Here is a 12,023-nt window from a genome sequence, read left to right as displayed (position 1 = left end):
ATTGACAGTTAAGTTGGAAACTCAATGCGCTAATGTGAAAGACGCAGAACAGAAGTTGTATAAATATTAGTGGTATCGTTCTTTACAGTGAACTCGTGCACTAGAAAAAAAATTCACGAGGTCATCTTTTCTTCCAAAAAAAGATAAACTATGAAAGTGCAAAGTTCAGCGAAAGACAGACTTATGTTCAAAGGATGTTTGGCGTTATTTATTATATAATATAATGTTAAACAATGTAATATCTACATATAAGAGTCGTACGTCGTTTTAAAATTAATTTACGTATGTCAAGTATTTACAATTGGAGAAAATTAGTTGTGTCGTGAGATAAACAGGGGATATTTGTCCTTAGAAGATAGTAAATGAAGAATCTTTTAAGAGATGGAGAAAGTTTGTTTTAACGCAATGGATTTCTTATTCGAAAACACGGATAGAGCAGTCAGTAGTGATAATACAGTATGATACTAGTCGTAGCAGTACTTCTACAGAATGAGACCAACCTATTTGGAACATGTTTTGCTATTCTCTTCTTCAATATTACTAAACGGTCGTAGACGACGCATTGTAGAGAATTTCTTATGTAGTGCCGGCAAAAAGTAATCAGATTTAGAGCGGATTTAGACAATTCGCGGGTGTGAATGTACTAGGTATGTTATATTATTTATAATATTAAAATCGTTTTGTAAATTTTTGGGAAGTACAACCATTTTTATACTTAGGTATTTTCAGAATCTTTAGAGATGCGGTTTATAACCAAAACATGAATTTGGAAAAGACAAGAAACTGCGGAATTTGTTACTGATGACTCTCTGGTTTTCAACGTAAAGAAGAACTCACGAACACGGTCTAATCTCTTGGATATGTCATAGTCTCTATATTTCGTATATAAGTCGACCGTAATCAATGACTAATAACTTGGTTCCTGTTATATGGCCGCAAGAAAATTATTTAATCGTAGATCTAGGGGGAGTGAGAGAAGCAGAGCTGGAATTCGTACTGCATGGAGCAATAGATGGCACCATTTGTGATATAAATAAACCCGAAGCAATGTAGAGAATAGTAAAGGAAACAAGGTATTTCAATCTTTTACGGCTGTTAGGATTGTAACACTAGATTACATGTAGTGGGTGATCCGGGATCTTTTCACGATGTTGGAATGTAGAAAGATCAAATTTTCACATTGCTGAGCAAGAAGAGAAAAATATTTCAAATGTAATTTTTTATTAGAGTAAAGGTATATGGAAGTGAGCGAGAAATGGACTTGTCTGTCCTTTTAGGGATTAAGGGTAATCGTCAAGGGACACAACAGCATTAATATAAATTTCCGTAAAATCGGTAGTAGTTGAAAGAAGTGGGGTTGGTATATTAAAGGGTCGAGTCGAACAAGATTGGACACAAACTACCGTTACGTGATGTATATTGCAGGGACGAGTGGTATAGGAGGGGGGGGGACTGCAGAATAGAGGGGGAGATGAAAGGGAGAGAAGGGCGAAGACGGGGATGGAGGAGCACGGGGCACACAGAACGGCAGGCGTGAGAAAAGGAGAAGCTACGAAAAGAGACCAAAGGGGACAGGGGAAACGGGCGAGCGGGCGAAACTGAGGGGGGAACGAAAGGGAACCCGAACGAATGGATGCAAAGCGGGAGGGGAAGGGACAAAAAGGAAAGGAGGCAAAAGGAGAGCAGGTGGCGGGAGAGCGAGACATCAGAAAAGAGTGGAGAAGGACGAGGGGAAAAACAAAAGGAGGGGAAAAAACAGGGAGACCGAGAAAGAGAGAAGAGAGAGAGAGGAGATTTTTTCTAGCTCTTATATCTATATATCTCAAGTATTGTATAACAACCGTCTTGTTTTTAACTCTCTGTAGTAAATTCTAAGCATTAGATATAATAATACTACAACTGACACCTTACCTTGTTTTATTTGACTTTTATTACCATCTATGTTTTACAATGTTATTCTTGTATTTACAGCACACCATGTCTTGATGAAGGCGCAAGCCCACTTATAGTTTGTCTTGAAGGAACTATTGCGCGTGTAGATACATTCAGTCCTGCGAGACCGAGTTGTAAGTAAACACAACAATAAAAAAGATAGTTGCGTGTGATATATTGTCTTTATATAACAGTGAAAGCGTTAAGAAAACAAAAAACTATAAATCAAATACTGCCTCCCCGGTACTGACAGCCGTCTCTACTTGAAAAAGCAAAGGGTAACATAGTTGATTGGTTGCGGAGTATACAGGAAGATTCCGGCTCTTTACCCCCCCCTCCCCAATAATAAATATCGTCGTTTGGCCCTTGTTGCGGTCTACAAGAATATGATGATTGTTTATAAACTGATTAAGTAAAATAATTAACGTGAAGTAAAATAATATCAGTCGCCAAGATGACCTTATTTAACACATAAATTAGTATAGGTCAGTACACCTACCCTCAGACGTAGACCACAACGTTTAAATATTCTGTAACATAAAAAGCATTATAATGTTCTTAAACTCATAAGTTATTACTTTTCTATTCTCTTAATCATATGTTTCACGGAAAAGTCTTTTGATACAAAAAAGTACTTTTTATATCTGATTAGCGTTACCAAATGCTTCTACCACAAAACATACAAATTACAAGGTATAATAAAAACTTGTTTGGGGGTCCTATGTAAATGACGTGGACTCTACCCTCATTTTTACGTGCTGGCCGGACGATTACTAAGATACCATAGCGAAGCCGGCGCAAAGAGTAAAGACGTTGACAGAATAGGCTCCTTAGTTTAGTACTTCTATTTAAGGAATAATTTCTGTTTAATTATAATCTGTGACTCACGTTTAAAGGTATAAATATTTTTGATAAATTATACCTTTTATTAAATATAATTAACATCACAGTCTTGGATATTTCGTTTACAAAATACTGTCGACTTTGAATTAGACTTTAAATAAATCACTGTTCTCTTTAATAGACACTCTCTCGATGTTGCTCTATCTTTGCTTTAATCTTTGCTCTCGCAAAAAAACATGTTTTTGTCTTTGTTAATCTCAGTTTTTTATTCTTCAATTCAAGTCTTCTATTTTCTTTATGTTCATTAATCAAAATTTTTTTTCTATCTTGCATATTTTGTAGGTATAAACTGAGATGTGTGCCATTGGTTTTCTTCAATTCTATTTAGTTACGAGAAATTTTGAGCTGTTCCATGCAACCTTTTTCTTTGGACTGTTTCTTCTGCATTTTTCATATATGCGACTCTTGCTCCCATAGTAACAGTTTGTAACTCATGCACAATTTTTTTCGTACTGTTTCTCTTTAGCATTTCTTTATACTATGCGATTCTTGCTCCATATTTATAAAAGTTTGTAACCAACAATCAGTTTGATTTTGAACCAGGCTGATTGGATACATTATGATCAATTGGTGAATTTAAAAGGCTATTTCGTATTAAAATTACTATTTTTATCACCCAACATATCTTAGTCGTCTTCAAGTCATAAAGATCTTTGGAGCATTTCCACAGTACGATTGTGATCTTTTTTTGTATGATACGATTTTTAGCGCCACTAAATTTCCATCTTACTTGCATAACCTGTGAACTCTACAAATAAAATAGAAGCAAACAACACAAGTAAATAATTTAATGTGAAGACTTATGTGAACTATGTTTGAAGTAATCTCTTGGTAGTTCCGAGTGTGCGGGCACACACTCTGCACACAAATCTGAATAAGCGAGAGGGTATGCAAGTCTGTTTCTCTCTCTAACTTAATCCGTCGGCTATGATTTTGTCAGTCCTATCGATAAGTTTATGTACGAATGTCGGATCATCGCTAGATGGCATCCGCTAGATTGGTGTCTCGTCATTACATAAGAACGTAGATAGATAAGAACAGTTGTTGGAATGGAAACGAATAACAGTCTGCAATCGCCAAAAATGGGCAATAAATAATTATGCTAGTCTACTGCATTGTAGGTGTAGACGACGACGTTAAAGAGACGAGTTAAAGGCTTTAAAGTCCTTAAGGTGTTAGGAACCTAGAAAATAGAAAGGATTAAACATACGTCGTAGACTTCCGACATTGAATATTTTAGACATGGTGTCAAAACTGACACTAATATATGTAAAAAAAATTCCCCAGGAACAAAAAGAACGTTCCGAAATGTGGAATGCTAACTATGATCCCGGTGATGGCTCTATACGTCATATTGATTATAGAACCATTATTGAATTTTTATTAGGTACTATTATCGAATAACGAACCCACTTTTTCAGTCACTTAGCATCTGGCGAATTTTAGATTATGCGGATAAGATTGGACCGATTCTCTCGATCTGATAATATATATTAATTATAATATTATTAATGTTGCCTGATTTAGTTAAAACTACTGGCGTACATCAAAGTGCGCCGTCAAAGATTAAAATGGTTTCACTTTTTGTAAACCATATGCAATCTGTGAACGTATCGCAAAAGAACGCAAAGCTTCGATTTTTAATCCAACGTTTTCTCAATTTTTCTTGTAATGGTAGAGATATCTATCTTGAAACGCATGAGATACAAGTAAAACGATATATAGGACACATAATTCTTGTAGAGAGATCACTTAGCCCATGTCCTCCGTACCGTTCAGATAACAATAGGTTATTAAAAAGATTCCTACAAGATATCTTATTTCAAACATCTGAAACTGTAGCGAGAGACTTCTAAAAGATAAAAAAGAATGGTTAGAATGTTATTAATGCGCAGTTTTTTGAGAGCAGAGAATATCAAAAATAATGTCGATAAGAGATCTCAAATCAAACGGCCGTAATATTTTCAAAATTGGTCACACTATAAAGTTTTATTTACAATATTTAAAATATAATATTATGAATCTTTTTTGTCTAAAATTCTACATTAAAAACTATATGAAATAATTGATAACTTTTATTTTTATTTTAATATTAAAAGTTTTAATATATCTATCTCAATAGTTTATATCACACAAGCGCGCTCGACGCGTCAAGCCTCGAGCGGTAATAGGGGAAATAGTAAAAACGTCGCTTCAGTTAAGTATAAGTTCGAACCACTGTTCTGATGGGTGGGAGCGTGGTCTAGCGGTAAAGCGCCAGCCTTTATAACTGCAAGGAAGCGGGTTCGAATCCCACCTGGCCGCCTGAGGAAATTAAAAATTAAATTGGTGGTTTCATGCCGGTTGGTCCACACGTGTGTGTGTGTGACCTTACTTAGACATTTGGTGTTTATTCCAAGCTATTTCTTAGGTATTGATATCTCAAATATCTTTACTCCCCCCTTTTTTTTCTCTGTCTAAGTATATGCTAATAATTTGGATAAATATATTATTAAATTTTAGTAATGTTAAAATTGATAAAAGTTAATAAAGATATAAGATTATGATTATTTCATATAGTTTTTCCAAGTACGAACTTTCATTAAAAAAAATATTTACGATATTATCTTTGGATATCATAAATGAGAAATTTATATGGTAACGTACATATATCAGTTCTTATTTAGACATCATAAATAAGAAACTCTATATGTGACAAATATGTAAAGATATCTGTTTGAGAAATCTTTTAACTTCATTTTGTGATCTTTCTTGCTCTCAAAAAAACTGCGCATTAAGAGGAAATCCTGCAGCCGTATGATTGACCCGACATTATCGTTAATCAAGGATCTTTTAATTGGCTTTACAGAATTGCAAGTTTGGTCTAGAATTAAAGTCCGCACAAAAATCTAGGTGGATGGAAAACGCGATTTTATATCAAAAAGCACCAAAAAATTAAAAATATTACTTTTGGGGCACTACACAGCTGTCACCTGACGACAATATTTGCGTAAAACAAAAATTCTTACAGTTTTAAGCACATAATGGTATCATCCACCCTTTGGGAAGAAACAGTAGGAATAATATCGTGTAAGTAGGAAGTAAGATTTCAATGCGTACAAAAAAAGATCCATCTAATAATTATTTTTAGTAATGTAATACTGATGCAGGATGACAAGAAGGAGGCAGAACAGTAGTTGCCGGATATTGCGTAAGATGGCGAGCAATCGAAAAAAAGGACAGATGTCATTTCGTTAGACAAAGACAGATATAGGGAAACACAAACTTAGAAAAGGTGACATTATACGACATCGAGGAAGTTTGCCAGTCATGCAGAATCACCTTAAATAACTTCTAACATTATTATAATCTTTTAGAAGTCTCTCTATATAAGTTATCAGATTTTAAAATAAGATATCTTGTAGGAATCTTTTCAATAACATATTGTTATCTGAGACGGTACAGGAGAGACCTGGGCTAAGTATCTCTCTACAGGAATTATGTGTTTATATAGTACTGTTATCTCAGGCGTTCAAAGATAGATATCTCTACCATTACAAGAAAAAATTGAGAAAAGTTGTATATAAAATATTCAGAAGCTTTTGTTTTTTTGCGATACTTTTCACAGATGCTATATGCGTTACAAAAAAAGTGAAAACAATTATTAATTCTTTGACGGTCGACAAATTTGATGTACGACAGTAGTTTAACTTAAATTAAGGCAACCAATTAATAATATTATAATTAATATATAGTTATCAGATGTGAGAGAAGTGTCAAATCTTAATTCCGCATAATCTAAAATTCGCAATATGCTAAGGCCTGAAAAAAGTGGTCGGTATACGAGAATACTTGGTACCTATATAAAAAATATCAAATAATGTTTCTATAAAATCAATATGACGTAATAGAGCAATAAACGGGATCACAGTTAGCATTCAAACATTTCGGGAAACGATTATTTTGTTCCTGGGGGAATTTTTTTTTACAATATTATTAGGTGTCATTTTGACACCATGTCTAAAAATAACTTCAATGTCGGAAGTCTACGACGTATGTTTATCCATTTTATTTCTTAGGTACTAACACCTTAAAGAGACTTTAAAGCCTTTAAGCGTCGTCTCTTTAAACGTCGTCGTCTACAACCTACAATGGCAGTAGACGTAAGCAGTAAGTATTATTGCCCATTTTTGCGATGAAGAATAATGTTATATTTTCCATTCCAACAAGCTGTTTTATATATACTATCGTTCGTATTTAAATACGAGAAACGCCAGCTAGCGGATGCCATCTAGCGGATGATCCGACATTCGCATACATAGAACTTATAGATATGGACTGACAAAATACATAGCAGACGGAGTAAGTTAGAGAGAGAAACATACTTAGTCAGTACTCCTCTCTCTTATAGTCAGGATCTTGTGTGCAGAGTGTGTGCCGCACACTCGGAAATACCAAGAGGATTACTTCAAACATATTTCACATAAGTGCTTCACAATTAAATTATTTAACTTGTGTTGTGTGTGCATTCTATTTTATTTGTACAGTTAACAGGTGATCAAGTAAGATGGAAATTTAGTGCGCTAAAAAAATCGTGTAATAAAAAAAAAAGATCACAATCGTACAAGTGGAAATGCTCCAAAGATCTTTGATGACGTTGAAGAACGACTAATGGATATTTTGGGTGATAAAAATAGTAATTTTAATAAAGAAAATAGCTTTAATCACCAATATTGGAGCATAATGTATCCAATCAGCCTGAAGTTCAAAATGCAACAACTGATTGTGAGTTACAAAATGTTAATATGGAGCAAGAATCGAATAGTAATGAAAGAAATGCAGAAAGAGAAACAGTACGAAAAAAAAGTGTGCATGAGTTACAAAATGTTAATATGGAGCAAGAGTCGAATAGTAATGAAAGAAATGCAGAAAGAGAAACAGTACGAAAGAAAAGTGTGCATGGAACAAGCTCAAAAATTGCTCGTACTAAAATAGAATTAGAAAACCAATGGCTACAACATCTTCAGTTTATACATAAAAAATATGAAGATAGAAAAAATTTTGATGAAATGGAACATAAAAGAAAAATAGAAGAACTTGAATTGAAGAGAGAAAAAACTGAGATTAAAAAAGAAAAAAATGTTTTTGGAGGAGCAAAGATTAAAGCAAAAGATAGAGCAACATCGAGAGAAAGTGTCTATTAAAGAAGAAAAATGTGATTTATTAAGAAGTCTAATTCAAAGTCGAAGCAGTATTTTGTAAACGAAATATCCAAGAACTGTGATGTTAATTATATTATATAAAAAGGTATAATTTAAAAAAAATATTTGATACTTTAACGTGATGCACAGATTATAATTAAACATAAAAATTATTAATTAAAATAGAAAGTACTAAACTAAGGAGCCTATTCTGTAAACGATATCGTTACGTGCTTTGCGCAGCTTCTCTATGGTATATTATATCTCCGCAAAGCACGTAATGATGTCCACGTAATGTTTACAGAATAGGCCCCCAAAAAAGTTTTATATTTAATACAGTGTAATAATTGTATGTTTGTGTGTAAGAATCATTTGGTAAAAGCTAAATCAGGATATAAAAAGTACTTTTTGTATCAAAAGAATTGTCTGAAACATATGAGTTAAGAGAATGTAAAATTAACTTTTAGTTTAAAAAATTTATATACTTATTTTTGTTACAGAATATTTTAAACTTTGTTACTTATATGTAACTCTAAACATATAATAATTATGTTTAAATAAGTCATCTTGGATAGACTGATATTATTTTTAGCTTCACGTGTAATATTATTTTTACTTTTAAAAGTTGCTATAAAAAGAATCATATTCTTTAAACCTGCACAAGGTACAAAAGACGTAGTTTATTATTTATTAATGTTACTAAGCAGAAAATAAAAGTTAATATAAACTTTGAGTTTTATAAAGTAAGAGAATGCTCATTACAGTATTTATTGTATATTTTTTTTGTTTTTCTTAAACTGACTTTAAACTGTTATATAAAATAAAAGATGATAAAGCAAATATATTTTTATTTGTTTTTAAATTACAAACTATGTTATACATTTAATGAAATTTATTCTACGCGACAAGTATTTCATTCAGATACAAAAATATAAATTTCTTGCTCTTCTTCAACATTTCTGTAAATAACAGAAATAACAATTGTAAAACATATTACTTTTAAATAAAAAAGTAAAATAAAAACAAGTTTAAGTTGTAAGTTGTATTTATTTATTTATAGTATAATTTACTTATAATTTACGTAAAGCAATATTAAAAACAATACGTTTTTATTACAAATACATTTATATAATATATATATATATATATATATATATATATATATATATATATCTATATGTATAACTGTTTTTTAAAATAATTTTGTTTTTACAATAGTACTTATAAAATAATTTGTATGTGTTATACTTTTCTAAATCAAAATGATATAATTATTGCAATCATTTACTTTTGATCAACGTCAAATAAAAAATTGAATAAATTCGTTAAGGGTACATTTCGTTAAACAATAATGTTCGACGATCTGCAAAGTTTCCCCTGTATAGCATTTGTCTCTTTCGTTATTATAATTTTCTAAAGCATGAAGTTCTTGTGCAACGTGATCATCATAAAAGTCTTCGCCATTATCTCCATTATCTAAACATATATTATGAAGTACACAACAACTCACTATAATCCGAGTCATGAAATAGACATCACGTAACGGTAGTTTGTGTAATTGTCGAAATCGACCCTTTAAGATACCAAAAGCTCTTTCAACTACTACTCGAGTTACGGAAATTTTATTATTAAATGCATGTTGTTCCCTTGTAAGATTACCATTATCCCTAAAAGGACAGACAATCCATTTCTCGCTACTCCATTATAACCTTTATCTCCTAATAAAAAAGTACTATTTGGAAAAATATTTTCTCTTTCTTGCTCAGCAATGTGAAAAAATTGTGATCTTCTTAACATTCGAACATCGTGAAAAGATCCCGGATCACCACAATATACATTGGTAAATCTAGTGTTACAATCAGTAACAGCCTGTAAAGAATGAATAACATTGTTTCCTGTTAAAGTATTCTCTACTATTTTCTTCGGGTTTATTTATATAAAAATGTGAGCCATCTATTGCTCCAATGCAGTTACGAATTCCAGCTGCTTCTTCAAATCCACGAGATATACGAATTAATAATTTTCTTGCGGCCATAATAACATCAGGAACCAGAGTTATTAGTCAATTGATTACTCGACGTATAATACGAAATATAGATGATAATGACATATCAAAGAGATTAGACAGTGTTCGGTGAGGTTCTTTGTTACTTAAAACCAGAGAGTCATCAGTAAACATAATTCCGCAGGTTTCTTTCTTTTCCAAATTCATGTGTTGGTATAAATCCGCTAGCTTCTAAAGATTCTGAAAATATCCAATAAGTATAAAAATGGTTGTACATTACCAAAATATATTACAAAACTATTTTAATATTATAAATAGATAATACATACCTAGTAACATATAAACACATCGGCGATTTAATCTGAAATCCTCTCTAAATTCTTGATTACTTTTTGCAGGCACTACATGAAGAAAATTCTCTACATGCTGTCGTCTACGACCGTTTAATAATAGTTGAAGAAGAGAAAATAGCAAATCTTCTTCAAGCCTTTCATTTTCCAAAAATAGGTTTTGGTCTTCATCTGTAGAAGTACTGCTACTACTAGTATCAGTACTGTTATTATCACTACTGCTGCTACTATCAGTGTTTTCGAATAATAAATCCATTGCGTTAAACAAATCTTTCTCCATCTCTTAAAAGATTCTTCAATTTTACATATATCTAAATTACAAATATAACCTGTTTATTTAACGACAACAAATAATTTCTCCAAATTGTAAATAACTTATACATATGTAAATTAATATTTTTATAAAATACGTACGACTATTATATGTATATACTTAAATTGTTAAAATATAATTATATAATTAAAAGTAAACACAACATACTTTGAAAATAGGTCTGTTCTTTGCAGCTGAACTGGCTGCACTAGTTCAGAGTTTATCTTTTTACACCACATTGGAAGGAAAAGGATGAACTCGGAACTAGTGCAGCTAGTTCAGCTGTAAAGAACAGCTGTTTCCATTTAATTGAATCAACTTGACCAATAAACTTCTATTGGTACTTGATAGTCATAATGAGTCTGTTTTCAGATTAAGCGCAAGATATGGAGGTCAAAGTAAAACGTTAAAACGTTTACAAAATAATAGGTTCAAAAAACGTATTCGTTCGCTGTTATGTGATTATTTACAGGTATACGCGAATATATGTTAGTATAAATGTGATTAAAGTGAGTCCCCTCTCACTTTTGGGCTGCTTGATTAGAGTGAGTTCCCTCGCCTTTTTTTTTTCAAACCCGGCTCAATCTGAAACTTTCTGAGGATTCATGACTCATTATAGACTATCATTTAGTACTAACTAAGTAGAAGTCTAAATTCAAGGGTGAAAAAAGACAAGGGTGAAAACAGGCGATTTTTGGCCTGTTTTTGCGGTCACTCTTTTTTTGCTTTTTTATGTTAGAACAGCAATCTCTTTGTTTTTCAGCTAAATAACTTTAGAATCTGGGAAACCTACTAAAATAGAATTGTCTAAAAGAGTAAATAAATAAAAGAGATTTTTATTTTCCTTTTTTATATATATGATAGTCTTTTGTTTGTCTAAAAGAGTAAATAAATAAAAGAGATTTTTATTTTCCTTTTTATATATATGATAGTCTTTGTTTTTCTTACAGTGAACCTTGTTCTTTTCTGTGCATTATCTAATACTTGCTGTGACTTGAAAAGGCATGTATAGTCGACTAAATAAATAAATAATATTGTCGTTATTTTGATAACATCTGACTTTCTGTTCTGCTTGGTCAGCGCATTGCGTGTATGAAACGCGTACTTGGCGCGAGACACTACAATTGTCATTTTCGCAAAACATTAAATGACTGTGTGAAACTATGATAAAACATAAACAAGATATGCGTCTTCATCTGTCCCCACGAGGCAAAGTTTTGTTAATTTCCAGGAGATTAAGGAATCATGGCCTTCTCATCATTACGTAGGTAAAAAAAGTAGCTCCTTGGAGGTAGACATAATCCATGTAAAATCCTTGTAAGTAGCCAATACATTAGGCT

General features: G+C 32.1%; 1 protein-coding gene and 1 pseudogene across 1 annotated transcript; one reads left to right on the top strand and one right to left on the bottom strand.

Moving 5' to 3' along the window:
- The first annotated feature begins 6,965 nt into the window (after positions 1–6,965).
- Positions 6,966–8,076, top strand: LOC139816316 (uncharacterized; annotated as a pseudogene).
- A 1,145-nt stretch (positions 8,077–9,221) lies between these two features.
- LOC139816656 (uncharacterized) lies at positions 9,222–10,867 on the bottom strand. Its single transcript, XM_071784307.1, has 2 exons — positions 10,350–10,867; positions 9,222–10,260 (listed from the first exon to the last, which is right to left on the bottom strand). Exons 1-2 carry the CDS (start codon positions 10,648–10,650, stop codon positions 10,184–10,186), a joined length of 378 nt encoding a protein of 125 aa, XP_071640408.1. The 5' UTR covers positions 10,651–10,867; the 3' UTR covers positions 9,222–10,183.
- Between the last annotated feature and the right edge of the window lie 1,156 nt (positions 10,868–12,023).

The sequence above is a fragment of the Temnothorax longispinosus genome, chromosome 7 (genome assembly GCF_030848805.1).
Source record: "Temnothorax longispinosus isolate EJ_2023e chromosome 7, Tlon_JGU_v1, whole genome shotgun sequence".
Lineage (NCBI taxonomy): Eukaryota > Metazoa > Arthropoda > Insecta > Hymenoptera > Formicidae > Temnothorax > Temnothorax longispinosus.
This window is presented reverse-complemented; position numbering and strand designations above follow the sequence as displayed.

What these genes read in the sequence shown, in the direction of transcription:
- LOC139816656 (XM_071784307.1), bottom strand. Translation starts at nt 10,650, where the DNA reads ATGGAGAAAGATTTGTTTAACGCAATGGATTTATTATTCGAAAACACT. An exon ending in ATGTGTTTATATGTTACTAG is followed by an intron (nt 10,261 to 10,349) that starts GTATGTATTATC and finishes GGATATTTTCAG; the next exon opens with AATCTTTAGAAGCTAGCGGA.